At 39.2% G+C, this 22,724-nt stretch overlaps 1 protein-coding gene across 1 annotated transcript; it reads right to left on the bottom strand.

Annotated features, from left to right (window-relative positions):
- Nucleotides 1-2,907: 2,907 nt before the first annotated feature.
- Nucleotides 2,908-19,340, bottom strand: Slc25a31 (solute carrier family 25 member 31). Its single transcript, XM_006987456.4, has 6 exons — nt 18,951-19,340; nt 11,998-12,125; nt 9,096-9,213; nt 7,836-7,990; nt 6,296-6,421; nt 2,908-3,770 (listed from the first exon to the last, which is right to left on the bottom strand). Exons 1-6 carry the CDS (start codon nt 19,180-19,182, stop codon nt 3,570-3,572), a joined length of 960 nt encoding a protein of 319 aa, XP_006987518.1. The 5' UTR covers nt 19,183-19,340; the 3' UTR covers nt 2,908-3,569.
- Between the last annotated feature and the right edge of the window lie 3,384 nt (nt 19,341-22,724).

The raw sequence follows: 22,724 nt of genomic DNA, 5'->3' as shown, positions 1-22,724 counted from the left end.
GACAGCGTCACAAGACAGAACTCTTGCCCGACACCTTTACCTGGGCCAAAAACCTCTTGCTGGCTACGTCACAGGACCTTGCTGGAGAACCTAATACTACTATTTAGCTAATGAAAATAATGATAAACTGCCTCCTCAGTTCTTACCTAGACCTATGGATTTGTGCATCTCTCAACCACCTTCAGAGAAGGTTCTTTTTACAGTGGAGAGCAATTAATACAGCTCTAAATGAGACATCTATATCACAGTCCATCAGTTCAGGTATCAAGGTGGAAGAGGGGGTGGAAAGATTATGAACAAGAGGTAGATGTTTGCAGCGAAATGGTATTCGCCAGATGAACTCACAGTGGCTGTGACTGCATGCACATGATCTGCACAAGATTAAGTCAGCTAGAATCCCAGCATGCATTCGGGAGGGGCTCTTCAAGTCCCACCACCTGCTGAGGAGCTATTGGTAATTGGTGGCTGCTGGAGGAGGGGGAAAGTTTCTTTCCTGGATATAGCCACCTGAGAGGCCCCCCATGCTCCAGCAGATTGTCCTATACCCATGCTCACTAAATGGACTCAGTGGGTTGAAAACCCTGGTACAAGAAGTCGGTTGGTAAGGAACAGTGCTGATGAGGATAGGGGAGAATTTGGAGGGGAGTGCATTTGCTCAAAATATTATTTTACTAAGAAAAACACCTGTCATCTGAAAACAGAATAATGTTGAACAGGGAGATTAGGTCTACACATCTCAATACATTAATATCTCCCCTCGAGGTCTGAAAAGCTTAGTCAGAGGTTCTTGTTTATGCAATCTGATAGAACAAAGGAGTGCTAAGATAACAGTGTACTCCACTCCTAACTAGGCTATTATTTATGCACCCTGATAAAACAAGGGAGTAGTAAGCTCAATGGTGTGTTCCACTATTGGCATCATACAATATAAAAATGCAAACCTAATGTCTTTTTAAAAATGATTTTATTATTTTTATTTATATATGTGTGACTGCATGAGTTTATGTGTACCATGTGCATGCAGGTATCCTCAAAAGCCAGTTCAGAGACCAGAGAGTATCAGATGCCTTGGGAATAGAGTTACAGATGTTAACTGCTTGATGTAGGCGCAGGGAACTAAACCTGGGCCCTCTGCAAGAGCAGTAAGTGCTCTTAACTACCCAGCCATCTCTCCAGCCCCTAAACTCAATGTCTCAGAGCTAACCGGTTGGAATTATGTAGATCGTGTTTATGAAAGCACTATATTGGTGCAGCTCAATAATAGAGTGAATGTCCAGTATGTCTGAAGTCTTAAACTCAGTCTCTGGTGCTGTAAAAAGAAGTATGTATGTGAAAGCACATACTTTGTATCTATACTATAAAAATATTATGACTATATTATACACATTGTATAATAAAGAGTATTTTGATATATTCTAAAAAAAATATTATTTTACTCATGTACGAAATTCTCAAACAGTTAAAAAAAAAAGAGAATGAGGCCTCCTTTTTGGCAGAAAAAGAAATTATGCCTCCCACAGTACTATTTTATAGAACTGACAGAAATAATAATGTCCACATACTAAACAGATGTTCATTAACATTTGAATAAATTGCATTTTGCTAAGTCCCTTTGAAACACACGAACATAAACTATACACCTTATTTTAAATTCACTGTTTAATTTCAGTCAGCATATTGACTCAAATATCCCATGGAGGGAAAATGTTGCTCTAACTCCTAAGAGTTTTAGAAAAAAAAAAAGGTGTAAAGAAACTTAGCAAACAAGACTGAGAAATTCAGCACTAGTAAAGTATCCATTTAAGCACACTTTTGATGTGCTTTGCCAACACTAGTCTTGCTATCAATTTATTTCCTTATGAAGTCTATGTTATTTTGCTCATTTTTTTTTTGTTTTTTGTTTTTTTCAAGACAGGGTTTCTCTGTGTAGCTTTGTGCCTTTCCTGGAGCTCACTTGGTAGCCCAGGCTGGCCTCGAACTCAGAGATCCGCCTGCCTCTGCCTCCCAAGTGCTGGGATTAAAGGTGTGCGCCACCACGCCCGGCTATTTTGCTCATTTTAACTATCTCTGATAACAGCTTAGTGTCATACAGAGCTCAGCTCAGTCTAGGATGCTAAGCATCTAACTTTTCTCTCCTGACTACACCTTCTAGGCTTAGGGCTGTAGTCTAGTAATATAGTGGTTAGCTTGTTCTTTACCTATGCCATTCAGAACTTTAAAGATTTCTTTGCTCTAAGCATAGCTCTATAAGTAGTAACAGCTTAGCTCATCTTTATGTGGGAAACTATTCCAAATGTCATTGTTTTACTTATTTCTTTGATCTGAAAGAAAATATTTTCCTTTTGTTTTCATGACTTGGGTTACACTGACCACTACAAGAAATCATGCTAAAAGTTCCTTAGAGATTTTTTCCTTTGAGTAACACTACCAATATATTTTAAATTAGTCACTGAAATATATTTGACCCAAGCACCAGGAAGATTTTCTACTCCATTATACCAACTTGTAGCCTCAAAAAATTTCTTTATAGCTTATATCCACTGGCCTAATATTCTTTTACCCATCAAAACTTTAAAATCTTGGGTAGTTCAAATGTACTTTTTTTATTTCACATCTCTGAAGAAATGAGAATCTCCTACAAAACCCTGGAAAAAGCACTTACCACTTCTCCTTAGAGAACTATTTGTTCCGAGACAGGGTCTCTTTATGAATCCATGAATCTCTATGGCTTGAACTCTGGATCCTCCTGCCTCAGTCTCCCACAGTGCTAGGATTATGGGCATACTCCACCATGGCCAGCTTGAGGAACATCTTTTGCTGGTTAGATGTAAGCCGGTTCCACTTCAACAAAAAGTATGCTTATAGGAAAAGTGTGTGTGTGTGTTGGGGAGAAAAGGCTCATTACAATAGTTTTGAACTTGCTTTATTATCAATACAGAATACAAAAGTCTAATGCTTGAGAGATTTCTTGTTCCAAGATATACTCAACACTAGCAAGACTAAACATTAGAAAAGAAACCATTCTATACTTTTCATATAGTTTGACAGTGTCATTACCAACGTTTTAATGACACAATTTGTACTTATCAAAACTATGGAACTATAAGTGCTAACACAGTCATGCTGGAGCTCCATTAACAATTGCTGCAGAAGCTGATTTATGTAAGAGATACTGATGACAACCCTTGATAAATGTTTAGGAACTATTCGTCATACTATACAATTTCTGAAAGATGGGATTACAGCTGTCCTAAATAAACAGAAATTTCAAGATACTTTCATTTCTCAGATTTCACATTATATCGTGTTCATCACAAGTGTAAGAATTTTTTAACAGAAGTAACATACACAACCTATAATAAAATGCTTCCCTAAATGATTCTGGGTCTAAGTAGAAAGAAAACCCATTTTGTTCTGACTTTTAATACTAAAATCTTGAAAAAGTCTTTTCTTTATTGCAGAATAAACACTATAAGAGACACTGAAGTAGTAACATACTATCAAAATATACACAAATGGCAGCTATGTAATTTTCATGCTTTTTACATTAGAAATATGTATTTCTCAATCTAATCTCCTGATGAACCACTTCCAATATCAATATTGAGGAATTCTTTGATTTTATCATATAACACCAACACCAAAGCACCCCCTGTACCACGGAGGATGTTGGAGAAGGCACCACGGAAGAAGGCAGCTGACCCTTCATGATGGTATATTTTCAGAAAGCAGTCTATGGTTCCTTTATATTGCCGATCAGACTCACCACTCTGTTAAAAAGACAATTTTCTATTAGTTTATTATATTTAGGACATTTTAGGACATCAGCACTATGAGTAAAATTAATGCTGTGTTGAGTTAGTGAGAATATACTTAATACTGCACTGAGGAAGTGAAGAACGTCCACATTTTTCAGAAACATTTGAAAACTGACCATATACTAGGTTTGCCAAATGTTAAAGGATGATATCACATAAATCATGGTTTAATCTTACCACATTTCAATTAACTATAAAAATATAGAGCAAGTATCACTAGAAAATTGTGATTAGGAAAAGCGTTTTTTTGTTTGTTTGTTTTTAAGAAAACCTGGAAAAACAAATGACCTCAGACTCTTTAAATTAAATTTGTAGATGCAGTATGAGTGATAAGTTTATAAGGGGCTAAAAAGATTGATGAGCTTTAAACATTTAAGAAGAAATAAAGTAGGAACAGTGATTAAGTACAAGTCATAAGGGAAATAGAAACAAGCACACATGATGGGGAGGTGGCTCAGAGCTTACTTTAAGCGGGAGGACCTGACTGCACACCCCCAGAACCCACTTAAAGCCCAAGTCCCATGGTTATTATGTAAGGTGGGAGGTGGAGACTGGAGACTCCTGGGAGCTTGAGGGCCAGCAAACCTGCTACTGGCAGGGAAACAAGAGACCCTGTCTCAAGCAAGGTAGAAAGTGAGGCCTGACACCTGAACGGTCCTATGACCTTTACATGCATGCCGGCACTCACACAGATAAGCACATGAGTATGCATTCACACAAACACACAAAGATTTTTTTAAGTTAAAAGATAATGAAAACAATAACATGAAAACTTAAACCAGTTCTTTGAAATATTTTGGGAGAAATTTTCTGTAAGTAATGTTTTAGAAAAAGAAGAATGGCCTCCAAATTATTAGAAATGTCATGGACAACATAAATGCAGATGATCATAGATTTTAAAAAGTAACATATGGGGGCTGGAGAGATGGCTCAGTGGTTAAGAGCACTGGTTGCTCTTCCAGAGGTCCTGGGTTCAATTCCCAGCAACCACATGGTGGCTCACAACCATCTGTAACAAGATCTAGCACCCTCTTCAGAATAAAAAAAAAGTAACATATAACCAACTCTGTAATAATTATTTTTAAAACTCAAGAAAACAGAAAATTAATCCTACCAAAACATAATTTACAATTTCCAGGAAAATAAATCCTAGAACTACAGAATCAGTGTCTCAGAACTGCAACTGTCAAAGTCACTGTCACGAGGAAAGCTGCATAGTCCCTGGGTTCCACTCATCAGTCACTGAGCTCTTCTTCCCGGAAGCTGAATCTCATCACTGTAGGCAGTATGCATTCCTTTGCTATGCATTCCTAGGTCCTCTGCACACTTCCTTTCAGTCATTAACTGTTTGTCTTCAGTACAGCACTATGAGTTTGGATGCAGGCTGTATTTGTATTACCAGAACTTAGTGTAGACTAAGTATTTAAATATTTATTCAAGAAATGAATGTAATGTGCAAATGATGGAATACATAAAGTTTAGCATTTTGTTTGGAACACAGGTTATTCTACTTTTTCACCCTTGGACTTAAAGATTATATAACTTTCATCAAAATATACCGTAACAGGAAATTATAATGCTAATGGCCTATAACTGAGTTTACTTTACTTGAGATAATACGCTGTGGGATAACCCCTCTGTATGCTGTAAATATGTTTTATTACCATTGGTTAATAAAGAATTTGTTTTAGCCTATAGCAAGGCAGAATAGAGTCAGGCAGGAAATCCAAGCAGAGACAGGGAGAAGAGGGTGGAGCCAGAGAGATGCCAGGCCATCACCAGAGGAGTAAGATGTATTAAGGCACAGGTAAAGCCACAAGACACAGCAAAATATAGATTAATAGACATGGATTAATTTAAGCTGTAAGAGCTAATTAGTAATAAGCCTGAACAATAGGCCAAACAAGTTGTAATTGATATTAGACATCTGAGTGACTATTTTAAAAGTGGCAGTGGGACCGGGGAGGACAAAAAAGCCTCTGTTTACAAATATTTCGGTTTAGATGGATATCTGAAGGCTGGAGGGATTGCTCAGCAGTTAAAACACTTGCTGAACTTTCAAAGGACCTAAGTTTGATTCCCAGAACTCATATGGTGGTTCACAACCATCTGTAAATCCAGTTGCTGGGGATCCAGTGCCCTCTTCCTGGCCTCCTTGTGTACTAGGCACACAGCTGCTGCACAAACATACACAAAGGCAAAACATCTATACACATCAAATAATAATTATTCCAAAAAATTTAGAAAATGGACATATTCATCCAATCTATTACTCCCCTCCACACTCCCAGAAATTCAGAAGAAGAAGGCAGTTTGTTCTCACAGCAGAAAGGAAGAAGCTTTGTTGGCTGCTGGCTCAAGCAGGAATATAGGATGTAGACAAATGAACTTGCCTTCCAGATAAAATGTCTCTGAAACTCAAACACATTACATCTGCATGTAAGACACAGATTCAGTTAAACTCATAAACACATTACCTGCATCATCATACGTCTTCTAACTGTGTCAAAGGGATAGGAGAGTATTCCAGAGCAGGTAGTCACGATTTGAGCAATGATAAAAGAGATAAGAAACGGGATTTCCTTTGGTTTTGGCAATAAGCCCTAGGAGAAAAATGCATCATGTAATTAATAATCTAGTTTTCCAAAGTATCTTAAATTCTTAATTCAAAGGATATTTTTATAAATATATGAATGATGAAATAATATTTAAAGTGCAATTAAAAAACATCTGGAGCTGAGAAAGTAGCTTGGTGGTAAACTGCTGGCTTAACATGTAGAAGGCCCTGCATTTAAAATCTGGAACCACAGTCCAAGCCAAATCTAGTTTATGGAGTTCATAACAGCAGACTAGCAAGAAAAGGTATGATGTCCACATATGATGATGCTTCAGGATTTATGGAAATAAAGCATATTTCCTATTAAAATTAGACTCATTATTATGGCACCTAAACAAAATGTCAGCATTCAACCACCAAAAAAAGGTATTTCTTGTATAGGTGAAAAGTGAAAAGATACCTGATGATATGTGATGAGCAACTTTAAAGCATAGTGAAGAAGCATTCCTAACTGTCACTACTGCAGATATCAGAAAGGCAGAGGGAGAATGCACAGGACATGTTCTGTGATTACATTACATTCTGTGCATTTGAGATGCCATTTCCAATAATATACTAAGCTAAAAGTAATCTTTCCAGACCACAATGATATTTAACTACATTTATAGTATTAAAAGAGGAGTAACATGTAAGTCTAGTATAAAAGTCCTTTCAACTTAATAAAAAAAACCAATAATATTTTCATTGATTGCATACTACAGTGGTTAATAGCAAAAATGTTCTGTTTATCATTTAATAAATATATTTAACAATTCTTAGGTTATGTATCTTCAAAATGTGTGTCTTAAACTTACAAAATAACATGAAGTTGTAGAGTACTTAATAAGGTTTGTAGAATGAAGTAACAGCTCAAAAATGGCAGCCATTATTATAATCTTTCTTTTTCCTGCATTATGGAAGTGCTATTCAAGTCTGCATTGCAAAAGCAAACTGCAAAGCAAGCTGGAAAACAGCACAGAATCTAACAGTAGCCAGTGGTTGAACCAAGCCACATGTTATTAGCCCTTCCTTAGTTCCCACAATGATTATCTGCATATAAAAAGTGGTAACAAAATTAACATAAGTCAGCAAAAAAGTTAGAACATGTCTTATTATTTGCTGAAGATACAGAGGCCCAACCAGTACACTTTCCATGACATCCTGTTTATGATGCAAAGACCTTAAAAGCTTCATTGTTGACAAAATGTTCATGCAAAGTCAGTTGTAACAGTTATAATTTAACTGAATTATATAGTCATATAATTGTCATGATTAAATGGATTAGATGAAATTTCATCTCTATTTTATCACTGATTTTGATTTATGTAATTAAAGTAACTATATGTTAATTAGAATATACTAATTAGGATAAAAGGAACAAACCATATATTTAATAAACCCATTTAAAGTCACCAAATTACCTTAATGGTGTCATAAGCTCCAAAATAAGAGGCTCGGTAAACAATGATACCCTGAACGGAGACACCAAACCCTTGGTACAGACCAATAATTCCATCTGACTTTGCTATTTTCATAATGCAGTCACCTAAACCCTTGAATTGCCGTTCCTCAGGACCTAAAATAAAGCAATGAAAACTATAAGTAACATTTACATCAAACATCTTAATCAAAGTAATTAAACATTTTAAAGAGTCAAATGATCTGAAACTTCTACCCAGAAAATTTTCTAACTAAAGGACACAAATAATCTTCCCATTCATTCAAGGTTTCATGAAGTATTTTAAAAGAAATAACTGAAAATATTAATGTCTTACAAAGTAAGTAATTTGACTTGAAATATTTCATCAAAATTATGAGAAAATATTTAGGGAGAAACAATGGAAATCTCCAGGGTGAGAGTTGTTAATCTCACCAAAGGAGAACCACTATAAACAAATAAGGCATACAGAACTCTCGATGAGAAAAACAGACAAGTTACAAGCAAGCTTTGGGTTTACTCTGTTGTTAAATGCCTATTTCCATTTCTCCTTCAAGAAGAAAATAAAAGAAGACACTGTGTAGCTAGAGAGTTTCTCTCCAGGTCCCACCAAGCCCCGCAGTCCCACAACCAACGTATAAAATAATCACTCAGATGCTTATATTACTTATAAACTGTATGGCCGTGGCAGGCTTCTTGTTATCTACTTCTTCTATCTTAAATTAACCCATTTCTATTAATCTATAAGTCGCCATGTAGCTCGTGGCTTACCTGTACCTTACATCTTGCTTGTCATGGCGGTGGCTGGCAGGTCTCTCCCTCTGCCTTCCTGTTCCCTCAATTCTCTTTTCTGTTAGTCCCGCCTATACTTCCTGTCTGGCTACTGGCCAATCAGTGTTTTATTTATATAGAGCAATATCCACAGAAATACTGTAAGCCTGATGGCTACATATTGATTCTGAATAAATTCTGTAGACTAGGAACTGGAAGGATGGCTCAGTGGTTACAATGTTTGCTGCTCTTATGAGGACATGAGTTCAGTTCCCAGCACTCATGCGAGATGGCTTATTAATGCCTGCAACTTCAGTTGCAGCTCCTGGCCTCTAACAGCACCTGTATACACAGACACATATACATAAATAAAAATAAATCTCAAAAAACTGTTATCTTTGATAACAGTGTTGATACTGTTTATAGATGTTTCAAAGTACAAAGGAATAGTTAATACTAATAAAAACTGTACCTTTTCCAATATCAACACCTAGTCGGGTTCTGGCAAAATCTAGTGGATATACCACACACAAGGATGTTGCTCCGGCAGCCCCTCCAGAAGCCAGGTTTGCTAGAAACCATCTCCAGAACTGAAATATGCAAATTTAAAAAGCATTAATCTGTAAAACCTGACTGTTAAAATAGCTGATCTAATTTTCACAAAGGTTAAAAAGTAACCCAATATTCATAAGCTGCTCTTATGAATATCTATGACATATGCAAAATGTTTCCCTCATATCCACGCAGCCTCTCCCCACCATCCTACTCCCATGCTGGGGATAGAGCCCAGGACAGCATCATGGGCTTATGGGAATAGAACAGATTACCTAAATTGGGGCTGTTAAGGAAAATGCAAGATACAAGGCCTTTGTAACCACAAAAGAGTTAAATAAAAATATTCTAGTCAAATTCAGTCTCCTGCTACATTTAGCCCTAATATTTCTAAAGTTAGTTTTAAGTTTTAGACTGCTTTGAAATTCCTGATTTCATCTTGGCCTAGAATGCCCTGCCCATTGCTTTTCGTAAACAAAAACAGTTGTTGCACCATGCTGAACTTCTACTTCCATGACCTCTCTCCGCTCCAGCCCTGTAAAAATGTCTATAACCATATCCTCTTCCTATGAATATTATAGATGAATCAAAGGACCAGGATTCAAAATGTGTCACTACATTCCAGACTTAAACTTTTTCAACTGTAGTTATTTATATATACTTGCACTCCTTCAGATTATAATTCTTGAGGCCAAGATTATTTTTACTTAATATATTTAAATACAATTCATACTTAATACAATTTATCCTTGAATACAATTCAACAATGGTTGGATTCACAGAGTTGAATAATCACCAGTTTTAAAACATTTTTATGACCTCCAAAGAAATTCTATATATTCCCTAACTCTCTGAGCTATTAATATTTCTATTTCTATAGTATTAATAATTTGGAGATGCCATATGAACAAAATAACACAATTTGTAATTATTTGTGGTGGTTTTTTTTCATTGGATAATGCTTTCAAGGTTGATTCATGTAACATCTATTACTACACTTAATCCTGTTTAACTGTCAAATGATAGTGCTCTATGGATGGACACGTTTGATTTTATCTATCAGCCAGTTGTTTTCATTGGTTGGAAGCCAGATTCCTAGGTCATCTGTTTTTTTACAGAGCAAGTCATGAGACTTTGCCCAGAGACACATGGTTAATGAATAGTTGTTTTAATGAGTATATAAGTAATGACACTTACTATTTCCAGATTCTTGTGGATCCTTTTAAGTGAAATGCACCTGTACTACTGTGTATCATGTTACATAGTCACAGAGAGCCAATTGTATCAGGAGATTACATGTGACACTGGGGTAGGTAACTAACCCACAGAAATCTGGCAGAAAACTATGAGCTGGGCCAGACTTTCTTAGGAATCTGACATGAGAAAATAGGAAGTCTTTGCAGTTAGTAAGAGTAGAAATGGAAATGTTATTCATTTTTTGATATTTGATACTTCAAGTTTTTTTTAATTTAGAGATAGACTCATTCCCAGGAGGTGGGGGGAAGAAATCACATATGTATAAACATACACATCTGATGTTACAGGTAGTGTTCACATAGCATGGATCCCAGGTTAAGACCCTCTGACCTAAAGAAAGTCTACCAAAGATCACTGTGATAGTAACCTTGAACTTCAAATTACAAACATGTAAGTATGCCATTCTTGCACCTCTGGAGTGAGTCCCACTTGGTCATAAGGAATACTTTCTTTTCTTTCTGATGTGCTGATGGATTTCCTAAGCTAGAATTCTGTTGAAGGTTTTTTCTTTCATCCATGCTCATCAAGGGTATTACCTTCTCATGTCATTTTTGGTGTATCCTTTTTGGTATGATGGTGATAAAGGAGGTGACTGGCTTACATATTTACTGTACTTTTTAGTCTAGTTATTAAAAAGTTTACTATGTTATTAAGCCTCTCATACCCTTACATATCTTCTGTTTGCTATGTTTTTGTTTGTTTTTTTTTTTGTGTGTGTGTGTGTGTGTGTGTGTGTGTGTGTGTGTTCATGTGAAGGCCAGAGGACAACTTTGGGTGTCATTCCTCAGGTGCTATATACCTTGCATTTTTGGAGCAGGGTGGGTGTGGGGAGTCAGGGTCTCTTACTCACCCAGAGCTCACTGATTAGACTAGGCAGACTGGCCAGTAGGCCCCAGGCCTCATGCCTCCCTTCCCCAGCATGAGGATTACAGGTGCATACCACCAATTCTTTTTTAAATATGTGTTGTAAAGTTTAAACTCAGATCCTGCTTATGCAGCAAATATTTTGTCTACTAAACTATCTCCCCAGGTTTCCTCCATCTGTTTATTACATAATTTTCTCTTGGCTTGACCTTTCTTGTCTTAGCTTCTGTGCTGGAGATTAAACCCACAGTCCTACACACGCAAAGCATGTGCTCCACTACTGAACTACACTCCAGAAACTCCTCTTATGCTACATTTCCATAAAAGAAAAACAATTCACTGCTTTAGGGAATAAGCAACCCCAGTGGTAGGTAATACAAACCTGATGGCTGTTTCTTTATGCTTATGAGAGCAGTAATTATAAGATAAGAATTACATTTAATATTTACTCTGGGGAATAATGCCTTGAGACTAATGATCCCTCAGTTATTGAAGCTAAGAGATTTCAGGAACATTGTTGAAGCTAATATAATTTTTATATATTTTCATAACAATATATATGCTAACTTGTCAACATTTAATGTGTTCCATTTTTATTATTTTTACATCTACCAGAGTACCTTCACTCTAAATAAGACATTATAGGTAAGACAAATTCAATAGTTTCTTAGAAAATTTTAGACATATTGAAACATAATTACCTGTTTTTCTTTATTAACTCCAGACATGAATAGTTGTTTATATTTGTCCTTAAAAGCAAAGTTTAAAGCTTGTGTTGGAAAGTATCGAATAACATTTGCCAAATTGCCACGCCAATAACTTAAAAAACCTACAGAATCAAACACATAAATCCATTTTGCATTAGTAAAGAATTAGTAAAGAATGTGTTTTAACATTCCTACTGAAGAAAAAAACCGCAGCATTAACTATGCAGCCCATCCCCATTTTGTTCATCTAAAAACCTTATCAAAAGTATCAGCTAAACAAAACAGGACTCATCAATGGGAAAAAAACAGAGCTCACTAATAACCTCCAGCCTCACCCCCAAACCTTGATGCCATTTCCTACAGTAATAAAGCTGTTATGTTAGTACACTGCACCAAACAAACAGATCCACTTACTGAACTATACATACAATGAACATTAAAAGGGGTAACAGAAACCCTCTATCTTCTTCTTTTTATATTCTGGAACCATTTTGAAGGAGGGCTGGAATTTACAGAAAAGGGAGAAGAGGGATGCTCAGTGGTGGAAGAGGAGTAGATCCATTTTACCTCAAGGTAGTCTCTCAGCTGGGTGGTGGTGGTGCATGCTTTTAATCCCAGCACCTGGGAGGCAGAGGCAGGTGGATCTCTGTGAATTCAAGGCCAGCCTGGGCTACAAAGTGAGTTCCAGGACAAAGCAACACAGAGAAATTTTGTCTTAAAAAAAAACAAAAACAAACAAACAAAATTCAAGGTAGTCTCTCCTAGTCTGTTTAAGTATTAATCCCCCACCTCAGTTCTTCATGGATTGACTGCTCAACCCTCATGATTCAGCCATCATGGGACTTGAAATCCAGAGCTATCCTTATAGTCCAGAGCTCCCCTAGAAAATGACAGTTAACTCTTCCATAATCTTGATGGCAAACTGTCAAGTGCTTTGACTGTGTACTTTAAATAGGGTTATCTTCAGTCCCAACCTAGAGAATGCCCCAAATCAGGCCCTTAAAAATAAACATTCAAAACACAGTGATTTAATAAAATGAAATGTTTCCTTATCCAGGACATGAAAATGGGGAGAATGCAAATTAAAACCACAGTTATTTTGTATCTGTTAGAACAGCTACCATCAAAAAGACAAAAATATTAATTAAGTATGTAGGGAAAAGAACCATGTTTAATGTATGAGATTCTCTGCAAAACTAAAAGCAAAACTACCACAATCCCACTCGTGAGTCCGTCCATGGAGGAACTAAAACAGGATGTTGAAGGGGTCTGCATATGCATGTGCAGTGCTACACACATCAGCTAAGATACAGGGTCGGCCTAAGCACATCAGCAGAGAACTTAAGAAAATGTAGAATATATAAGCAATGGAATTACCGACCCTTAAAAGAAAAGTCCTGGCACTTGCAGCTAAGAACCTAAGGATACTGGTGCGAAGACGTGCAGCCAGACATTTTGTGGAAAGAGTATACATTAGAGGTTTCCATTGGTCCCTCCTCTCAGAGATTGGGGAAGAGAGGGAGGAAATTTTGCAGGAGTCAGAGGAGATAGGACACCAGGAAAATATGGCCCACCAAAACAACTAAGCAGGGCTCACATGGGCTCACAGAGACTGAAGTGACAAGCATAGGGCCTGCCAAGGTCTGCACCAGGTCCTCTGAGTATATGTAGCATGGGGGTTTTGTGGGACTCCTAACAGTAGGTACAGGTATATCCCTCTTCCTCTCTCTCTCTTTCGAGACAGAGTTTCTCTGTGCAACAGGCCTGGCTGTCCTGGAATTCACTCTGTAGACCAGGTGTCTCCCAAGTGCAAGATTAAAGGTGTGCACCACCACTGCCTGGCTGTGTCTCTGTCTCTTTTCCTCTTACTGGGTTGCTTGTCCAGTATCTGATTGTATCTTGTTTAGTCCTGTTTGTCTGTCATCTCTTGGAGGCCTGCTCTCTTCTGAAGAGGAAACAGAAGGGGGGTGGATCTGGGGAGGAGGGGCAGTGAGGAGGAGTGAGAGCGAGGAGAAACTGTGGTCAGGATGTATTGTATATGAGAATCTATTTTCAATAAAAAGAAATGAACCTGAAGGATACTATGCTCAATGAGATAGGAAGGCATGGAAAGAAAAATGTCACATAGCATCACTGACATGAAGAATCTAAAAACATCTAACAGAAGAAGACAGTAGAACAGTGGTTCCCAGAGGCTCAGCAGGAGTGGTCTGGGAAAAGTGAGATGTTGGTTATGTGGGGTGAATAAGCTTTGGGTATCTAACACAAAGGATGGGAACTTTTTTTTTTAAAGCAAATGTGACAAACTTATGAATGTAAGCAAACAGCTCCCACTGGAATGGGATGGGTCACAGAACTGGGGATCCACAGGATGGTGACTATTATTGAAACTACTGGTGTATACTTCAAGTTTTCTAAAAGAGTAAATCATAAAAATTCTAAAAACATACAAAATGTTTTAATTATATATGGTGATTAATATGTTAATTTGCTTGGTTGTGGTTATCAAGGTAACACACATACAAAAATATTCTCCTGTACATGGTAAATGTATAATGTCAAAAAAGCTAGAGAAATAATTTTTGAAGCAATAACAGCAAGAAAAAAGGTTATTTGCTACATACTTCTCCTTGAACTCATTTATCACCATTACCTACCACTAAGGGGTAGCATTTTCTCCCTTATCCAGATGAAGTTTTCAATTACAACAGCTTATAGGGCACAGAGGATTTGTTCAGTCTAACTTGTAACAATATAGAATTAGAATTGAAACACAAGCAGTCTTGACAGAATAACTCGCATGCCGACAAACACTTTAATCATGCATATGCTTCCTGTGCAAAGAAGGCTAATTTTCAGGTGTGGAAGTGCACAGCTTTCTTTAACCCCAGTATTTGAGGCCAGCTAGAACTACATAGAGACAGGGTCTAAAAGTGGGGGAGCAACTGTCAAGTGAAAGTAAAGTAAAAAATAATAATAAACATGAAGAATTTAAACAAATTATAAGGGAGTAAGTCTTGCTTTTTAAGAGTTGTGCTAAATTTCTGAGGATGGTGTAAATCTTTTTTGGAGTATTTTTAGTGGAACTTAAATTCTTATTAGTTAATAAAAACTTTCAGAAACAGCTACACATTTGTTTTCTCAGAGTCTGACCTCTGGAAGAAAGAATTCAGAGAGTGAACCTGACTGTGTAAATGATGCTAAGTAAGATTTAATTTTCTGGACCACAGCCATAATAATGCATTGACACTACTGGCAAGCATTAAGCTCAATTTTAAAAGGTTCAGAAAGCACATTTTTGTAGGTATCTTCCCAACTAATCAAGGGACATTTAAATTAAAATAAAAAATAAAAACAAGATACTGGTTTGCAGTCACATGAGAAAGGCACTGGTCTTCCCATTTTATACATGACTCACGCACACATTTGATCACTTTGGAAATGGCTAGCTAATTCAGATCATGAGTTATTCACTGTAATTCTGATTACTGTAACAGATGTTCATCTCACAAAAGAACAGAAGAGTCTTGTAGCTTTGGTTAACATACCAAATACAAATGAAATTTTCATGACAAAGATACCCTTAAACCAACCTGAGACCCCGAAAGAGCATCACATTTGAAACTAACGGTGGGTCCTTCTTCCCTCCTTCTTTCTTTCTGAGAGAAGATCTTACTAAGCAGCAGCTCAGGTGTTCCTAGAACTTGTGGGAGTCCTTCTGACCCTTGCATTCCATGTTATTTTGATTTAGGATTATACTCCTCTGAATTGTACACACAAAATTTCCCCCATAACACTTCAAAAATGCCTCTAGATGGCAATATTCTCCCTGCTGTGAGTTAGCCTTATGTTTTAGTAACAATAACCCACACATAAGAACAGAAAATTTCTCAAAGTTCTGCTTACGACTATATCTTGAAAAGTAAAGATAATGAAGACTAGAAAAAAATATATAGAATTAACTCAAGTACAGGAGTCATATTTCAGGAGTTATATTTAAAAAAAAAATCAAGAAACTTGTTTTTAAATTTTCAGAAAAAAAGCCCTTCAAAAATATTTAAGATACAATTACATTAGCATTGGGAAGCACAACCTGACTAGAACACTTTACTTAAATATTTAAAGCACATACAGTAAAAACAAATAGATTGGCCACTTCCTTTTTTGAAATAGGCCTCCAAACATAGCCTTGGCAGGCCCTTGAACTTGTTATCATCCTATCCCCACCTCCATGCAGGCAGTCTATTTTTTTTTTTAATTAGTTGTAAGCCAGGTGTGGTGGTGTATGCCAGGTGTGGTGGTGTATGCCTTTAATCCCAGCACTTGGGAGGCAGAGGCAGAGAGATCTCTGAGTTTGAGGTCAGCCTGGGCTACATATTGAGTTCCAGCCAGAGCTATATAGTGAAAGCTTATTTAACAAAATGAAAAGTTAGTTATATTATGTGTATGAGTGTTTTACTTGTATTTATGTATCTGCACAATGTGCATGCCTGGTGCCCACCAAAGACAGAAGATGGCATCCCAGGCGGTTGTGAGCTGCCATATGGGTGATGAGAACCAGACCCAAGTCCTCTCTACTAGGGAACAAATGCTCTTAACACTGAACCATCTTGCCAGCCCTGCAGATGGGTATTCTAGAGATAGTTTAGATAGTGCCTAAGATTCCACTCTTAAGCCCTATATTCTACTCAATACTCAAGAATAGTTGTAACCACATCTCTAGAAATAAAGTACCCTCCTCAAATCCCCATTTCCTTTTTTCAAATGGTGTGTCTGAGTATGCTTCCCAGGCTGTTCCCCAATATTTTAGCTTAAGCAATACCACACTCGGATAGAAACTGTTCTATTGTTTGATTTTGGGAAAATGTTACCACAGACCTAGCAGCAAAAGAAAGGACAGCTCTGGAGTTTAAGCCACTTCATTTCCTGCTTTGAATAAATGATAAATCTATTTTCTTTTTTTAAAGTTTGTACAGGGTTTTCAACAGAACCATTTCCAGCAATGGCCCATGAAGGGCTTTCATTGTTCATTTTATCAAATCATTTCAGTATTAAAAAAAATTCCATACCTAAGCCGGGCAGTGGTGGCACATGCCTTTAATCCCAGCACTTGGGAGGCAGAGACAGGCGGATCTCTGTGAGTTCGAGGCCAGCCTGGGATACCAAGTGAGATCCAGGAAAGGCGCAAAGCTACACAGAGAAACCGTCTCGAAAAACCAAAAAAAAAAAGTTCCATACCTAAAAAGGAAAAAGAAACTAAAGTAATACTGACCCCACAGTTTATTTGTATTTTGCTTAGTGCTGCTGCTGCTGTTTTCCTGTTTTAACTGATGTTTAAAATCATGTTAGGACTCAACAGGTAGAGCGCCTGCTGTCAAGCCCCATGACCTGAGTTCTACCCCCAGGACACTCAGAGTGCAAGGTGAGAAGTGGCTCCTGCATGCCATTCTGACTCCACATCTATGCCATGGCACGCATGAATGCAAACATGAAGACGCACAGAGTACGTTTGGAATAAATGTTCTTAGAAGTTATATTAAAACAACATTTGTCATGATTGCTGAGTTCTGGTCTACTCTGATATTCTGCACAGAGAAGACTGCCTTGTTGGAAGGCCTGGTCTTCAGTGGTTCTCAGAATAAGCAGAACTTTTTGCCAATTAAGCATCAGAATACAGAGGCTATAATGCACCTGTATTTGTACTTCTCAAAAGCTTACAACTCCAAGAAACAGCTAAGCCACTTGAATACTAATTAACACAAGCATCTTGCACCCTGGAAGTCATACACTCTTTTTTTTTTCTGGGCCAGGCACAAGTGTACTCAAAGTACTGATGTAACAGACCTACATGGGAAGGGCAGGCTCCGGTCTCACCTGCAAACAGGATACATTAAGGCCTTCTTGGCATTGGGAATGCCTGTTAGATGGGTCAAGACACTAAATCCTGGCAGGTTAAGAAACAGACCTGTAATCTCAGGACTCTAAAAACAGGCAGGAAGATCAACTCAAGTTCAATGTCAGCCTGGTCTACATAGAGAATTCCAGGCTAGCAAGGGCTACATAGACCCTGTCTCAAAAAACAGTGCTCCTGCACACTCACCAAAACACCACCACCACCACCCAAAACCAAGAAACAAACAAACAAACAAACAAATCTGCTGGGCTAAGGTGGCAGCTACCTCCACCCTGCATACCCTTTTCTGATTGACCCTCTCCTCTCTTTTGCATCTCTCTTTTCTCTGGGTCAACCCTTCTCTGGAAAACACACCCCCTTCCACTGAGTAACCCAATTCCTCTGCACCACCTCTTCTGGTGTCACCCTACGCTGAGTGGCCCCTTCTTTGGATGATCTCTTTCCCCTGGGTTACCCCTTCTCTGAATGACCCCCCCCCTTCCACTGGGTAAACCTGTCCTCTGGGTCACCTCTTCTCTGGATGACTCCCTGATCTAGAAGATTCCTCTGGATCGCTCCTTTTACTGCCACCCTGCCCTCTAAATGACTCCCTTTTCGGGATGACCCCCTTTCTGCCGCGTCACTTTTTTTTTGAGACAGGATTTCTCTGTAGTTTTGATGCCTGTCCTGGATCTCACTCTGTAGACCAGGCTGGCTCGAACTCACAGAGATCCACCTGGCTCTGCCTCCCGAATGCTGGGACTAAAGGCGTGCGCCACCACCGCCCGGCTCTTTTTTTCCCCTGCCGTGTCACTTTCTTCCTCTAGATAATGTCCTCTGGTCACCTTCTCCCGTGTACGATCCCTCCTCTAGGTGACCCCCTTTTCCCTGGGTCCACCTCTTCCGGATGAGCCCCTCTCCCCCGGACCACCTCTCCTACACCACTCCTGCGGTGGGTGACCCCCTTTCTCTTTGGGCCACCGTTCCTGGAGTCACTACCCCTCGCCCTCACCCGTGCCCGGGACGAAGAGGCCGAGTGTGGCACCATACGCACCCTGCTCGCGTGGAATGCGCACCAGGCAGTCCACCATGCCCTTGTAGCGCGCCTCGGGGCTGATCTGCTTGGAGGATGCCTGCACCTGCAGCAACAGCTTCACCCGCTCGATGGGTGCCACCGCTGTCTTCGACACTGCGGCCGCGACCCCGCCGACCATCAGGTCCTTCATGAAGGACATGGGGTCAAACAGCGCCGCCTTGGAAGACTTCTTGGAGGGTTCGCTCGACATGGTGGGCAGAAGTCCGACAGCCCACGGCTGTAGCCCCACACCGACACCGAAGCGACAATGACGAGGACCGGAAAACCGACTCGGCTCTGCCCTGGCGGGAAAGCGGCGCTAAGGATGCCGGGAGAACAGCGCATCCGGTGCAGGCCGAAGAGCTGCGCAGGCGCGCCCAACGGCCTGGCGTGGCGCACGTGACCCCAACACGTGTTTCCAAGTGCGCGTGCGCAGTGTACAGCTGCTGTGCGGAGGCGAGGTGGGGGCAGTGGGAGGCGGTGTTGAGTGCTCCTGCTGGGCGGAAGATCCTTCAGCCTACTGCACACTATGATTAAGCGCATCTGATTCGGTTTGCAGTTCGTTTACCTCCCGCTTCTCAGGAGCCACACTCTAGCCAGATGCTGCATGTTTGTAAGGCCAGCAGGTGCGGGCACCTTTGGCTACAATTTGAGGCAAGGCTGGGCTATGTGAGCCCCTGGCTTAAATAGATGGCACAGTCTGCTTTAGCAGAGACCAATCTGTCCAGTCACCCTGGACATCGGAGTGGGTATTTCTTCTCTAGAAGCCAACATGTTCCTCTGCCATAATTTATTTAAGCTGAAATTTCTATAAAAGAGTGGTTCTTGATTGAGGCCGAACATTAAAAGGGAGATAGGACAGTGCTGTGTTGTGTTGTTGGTTTTTTTAAATTGATGTATTAAGCTGGGCCCTAATTATTAAATCAGGTTTTACGGAAAATCAGGTTTCTCTTTATAGCCTGGGCAGTCCAGGAACTAGCATGTAGACCAGGCTGACTTTGAACTCACAGAGATCTGCCTGCCTCTATCTTCTGAGTGCTGGTACTAAAGGCATGCACCATCACGCCTGGGGCTCCCTTTGGGGGTATTCTGCTTTGCAGGTTTAAGAACCAATCTGCTTCTGAAAGACAACGGCTAAAATTTATGTGCTGTTTTGTGAACCATTTTCTTAACAGATCCACATATAAGAAATCACATTGAAAATTACAATTAAATAAAGTACTTGCTAGCAGTTCAAAAAAAAAAGAAAAAAAAAAAAAGAACCAATCAATGACTTTCTAAAGAGCAATTCACAAACTTTTTCTTCCTCCACAGAACCTTTCTCTTAAAACTTACTGAAGTCTACAAAAACCATTTTTGTTGTTATTGTTGTTAAATATGCTGACAAGTACCATATTAAAGATCTTTTAAAATGTACACTTACCCAGTTAAAATGACAAGTCTATTGCATAGCAATCAAAAATTTATAATTATTATTATATTTTGGTTTTCAAGACAGAGTTTCTCTATGTAGCCTTGGCTGTTTTGGAACTCACTCTGTAGCTCAGGCTGGCCTCAAACTCACAGAGATCTGCCTGCCTCTGCCTCCTGAGTGCTGGGATTAAAGGCATGTGTCACCATGGCCCTTGAATTATTCTTTTAATTGTGAGTCAAAAGAATTAGTGAGCTCTAACCCTGGCCAGCCACCAATGAAGGCAAAATTCCCATCTTAGTCTCCGGATTGTGAACTACCATGCATAAATAAAAGTATGATTTTATTTAAATGTTTTTTTATATAGTTAGTGAATTTTAGTTATTTTCACCCTGGTTACTTACAGGGAATCATGGAGTTGGCCTGGTCTATGTGCCTCGAAAGGCCTGTGTCATAAGTTTTTCAGGTTAGAGTCCATGGCTTCTGGGATCCTGTGTGCCTTTCAGGTCCTGAGAAACCCAGGCACTCCCTCAGGCAGTGAAGCACTCAGGCTGCCTTGTGTTTCTCTGTGTTCCCTAGAAGTCACTGAAGTCACTGAAGCACACGAAGGCTTGACAGGACAGTTGGTCCAGTATACTGACATTTTAACTCATGGGGTTCACTGCTGGGTGAGAATGTTCCGACTTTTCTTCCCAAACAGCCTACATAGCACTTTCCTGCACTATGGAAGCTAACCACCAGGGAGGAGGCCTAAAAATACATACATATATATATATATATATATATATATACATATATATATGTATATATATACATATGTATGTATATATGTATGTATGTATATGTATATTAGTGTTGTTCTATACTTTTGAAAATGTTATACTTGACAAAAGACAGTTGGACTAAACATTATTGCTTTGGTTTTTGGGCGATATTACACATGTAACCCCTGGAAAATTCATTCCATTGTATCAGTAGGACAGAATGAAAGTGAAAAAAGCAAGTTTCAACACCATTACAAAAGTAGTTTTAACTTCATGGTGTCCCTGAAAGGGTCCCAGTGCAACAAGCCTACCCTGTTACCACATTTGAGGATTCATCAGAAGCCGGTTACCACATTTAAGCGTCTTTTGGTACAGACTATCTCTTTCTTTTCTTCTGGCTTTTTTTTTTTTTAATTAAATACCCTGGCTCCCACTATGGCAGCATATTCCTATTGCTTTTTAAAGCATGTTTGACATTTTTCAGTAGATACAGAACCTTGAGACGCTTTTACAGGAGCTGGATGAGCTTTAGCTTTTTTGAACAAAAGCACCTAGTTTCTCCCTGGTATCTTCAGCATGCTGTTACCTTTCTAAGTTGGTGTCTAGGCATTTAGGCCAGGATCATAGACCAGGAATCTTGTTACTATTCTGATTACTGCTCATGACGTTAGCTGGCAAGTTCTGGTTCTGTGTATTTTCATCTGCTTGTTTTCCAGTGACTCTCCAACTCTGCCTGCGTTTTCAATCAGTCTGTTTAATATACTGTGTCCAGAATAATCTTCCTGAAGCAGCCACTTTAATCATCACTCACAGTTTTTTAAGTTAGTTTTCTTATCACATTGATTTCAAAACCCTTTGTGAAGCCCGCTGTAAATTCCAGAGAGAAGCAGCTTTTTATTTGCTTAGACTTGTAGTGAAATGTTTGTCTCCTTTAAGTAATGAAGTGCATCAACAAGAATGCTTGCAAAAGCTTAAGGAAGGGATGATTTCAACTCCTCTCCAAGTCAGCCTGTATTTTGAAGGTCAGGATCTATCTCTGGCCCTAGCGGACATGGCATCTCTGAAGACAGAAAAACAAGTCTGCTGCCTTCGGGCCATTTCCACCGTCTCACCCTCCACGCTCATGTTTGACTTGACAGCTGACAATATTATTGCTTATTCCTCTGTTACCATCTGCATCCACTTACCTGCATCCAGTGATACAAGACCAACAAGTAAGCACTACCTTGGAAATGTTACCTTTAACACCGAGAGAGCTTAGTCAAGTTCGCAAACTCTAGACTGAAACTGACTGACAGGCTTCATGACACTCTGTTGAGCAAAAAGGAAGCTGTAGTGGTTTACACTGCCACAGAGACACGCGGGGAAGGGCCTCTGTGCCGTGGACTCCTCTCGCCCCGGAATCAGCATGGTTACACTTTCTCACCTTGGACTGAGGTCACTTAGCAAATCCTTACCAGGCTGCCGTTTGCCAACCTCACACCACGTGTTTTTGTTTTTTTTACTTCCGCGTTGCTTCTCTTAGCATTCAGCAGAACATTGTATTTGTGGTCTCCTCTGCATGGGAACACAAACTCT

The sequence above is a fragment of the Peromyscus maniculatus genome, chromosome 6, assembly GCF_049852395.1.
Source record: "Peromyscus maniculatus bairdii isolate BWxNUB_F1_BW_parent chromosome 6, HU_Pman_BW_mat_3.1, whole genome shotgun sequence".
Classification (NCBI taxonomy): Eukaryota; Metazoa; Chordata; class Mammalia; order Rodentia; family Cricetidae; genus Peromyscus; species Peromyscus maniculatus.
This window is presented reverse-complemented; position numbering and strand designations above follow the sequence as displayed.

Excerpts from the sequence above, each read along its gene's own strand:
- Slc25a31 (XM_006987456.4), bottom strand. The coding sequence starts at position 19,182 with ATGTCGAGCGAACCCTCCAAGAAGTCTTCCAAGGCGGCGCTGTTTGAC. Across the intron at positions 7,991-9,095 it reads AGGTGTTGATATTGGAAAAG|GTCCTGAGGAACGGCAATTC; the intron begins GTACAGTTTTTA and ends GCTTTATTTTAG. Across the intron at positions 6,422-7,835 it reads GAGCTTATGACACCATTAAG|GGCTTATTGCCAAAACCAAA; the intron begins GTAATTTGGTGA and ends TTTTTCTCCTAG.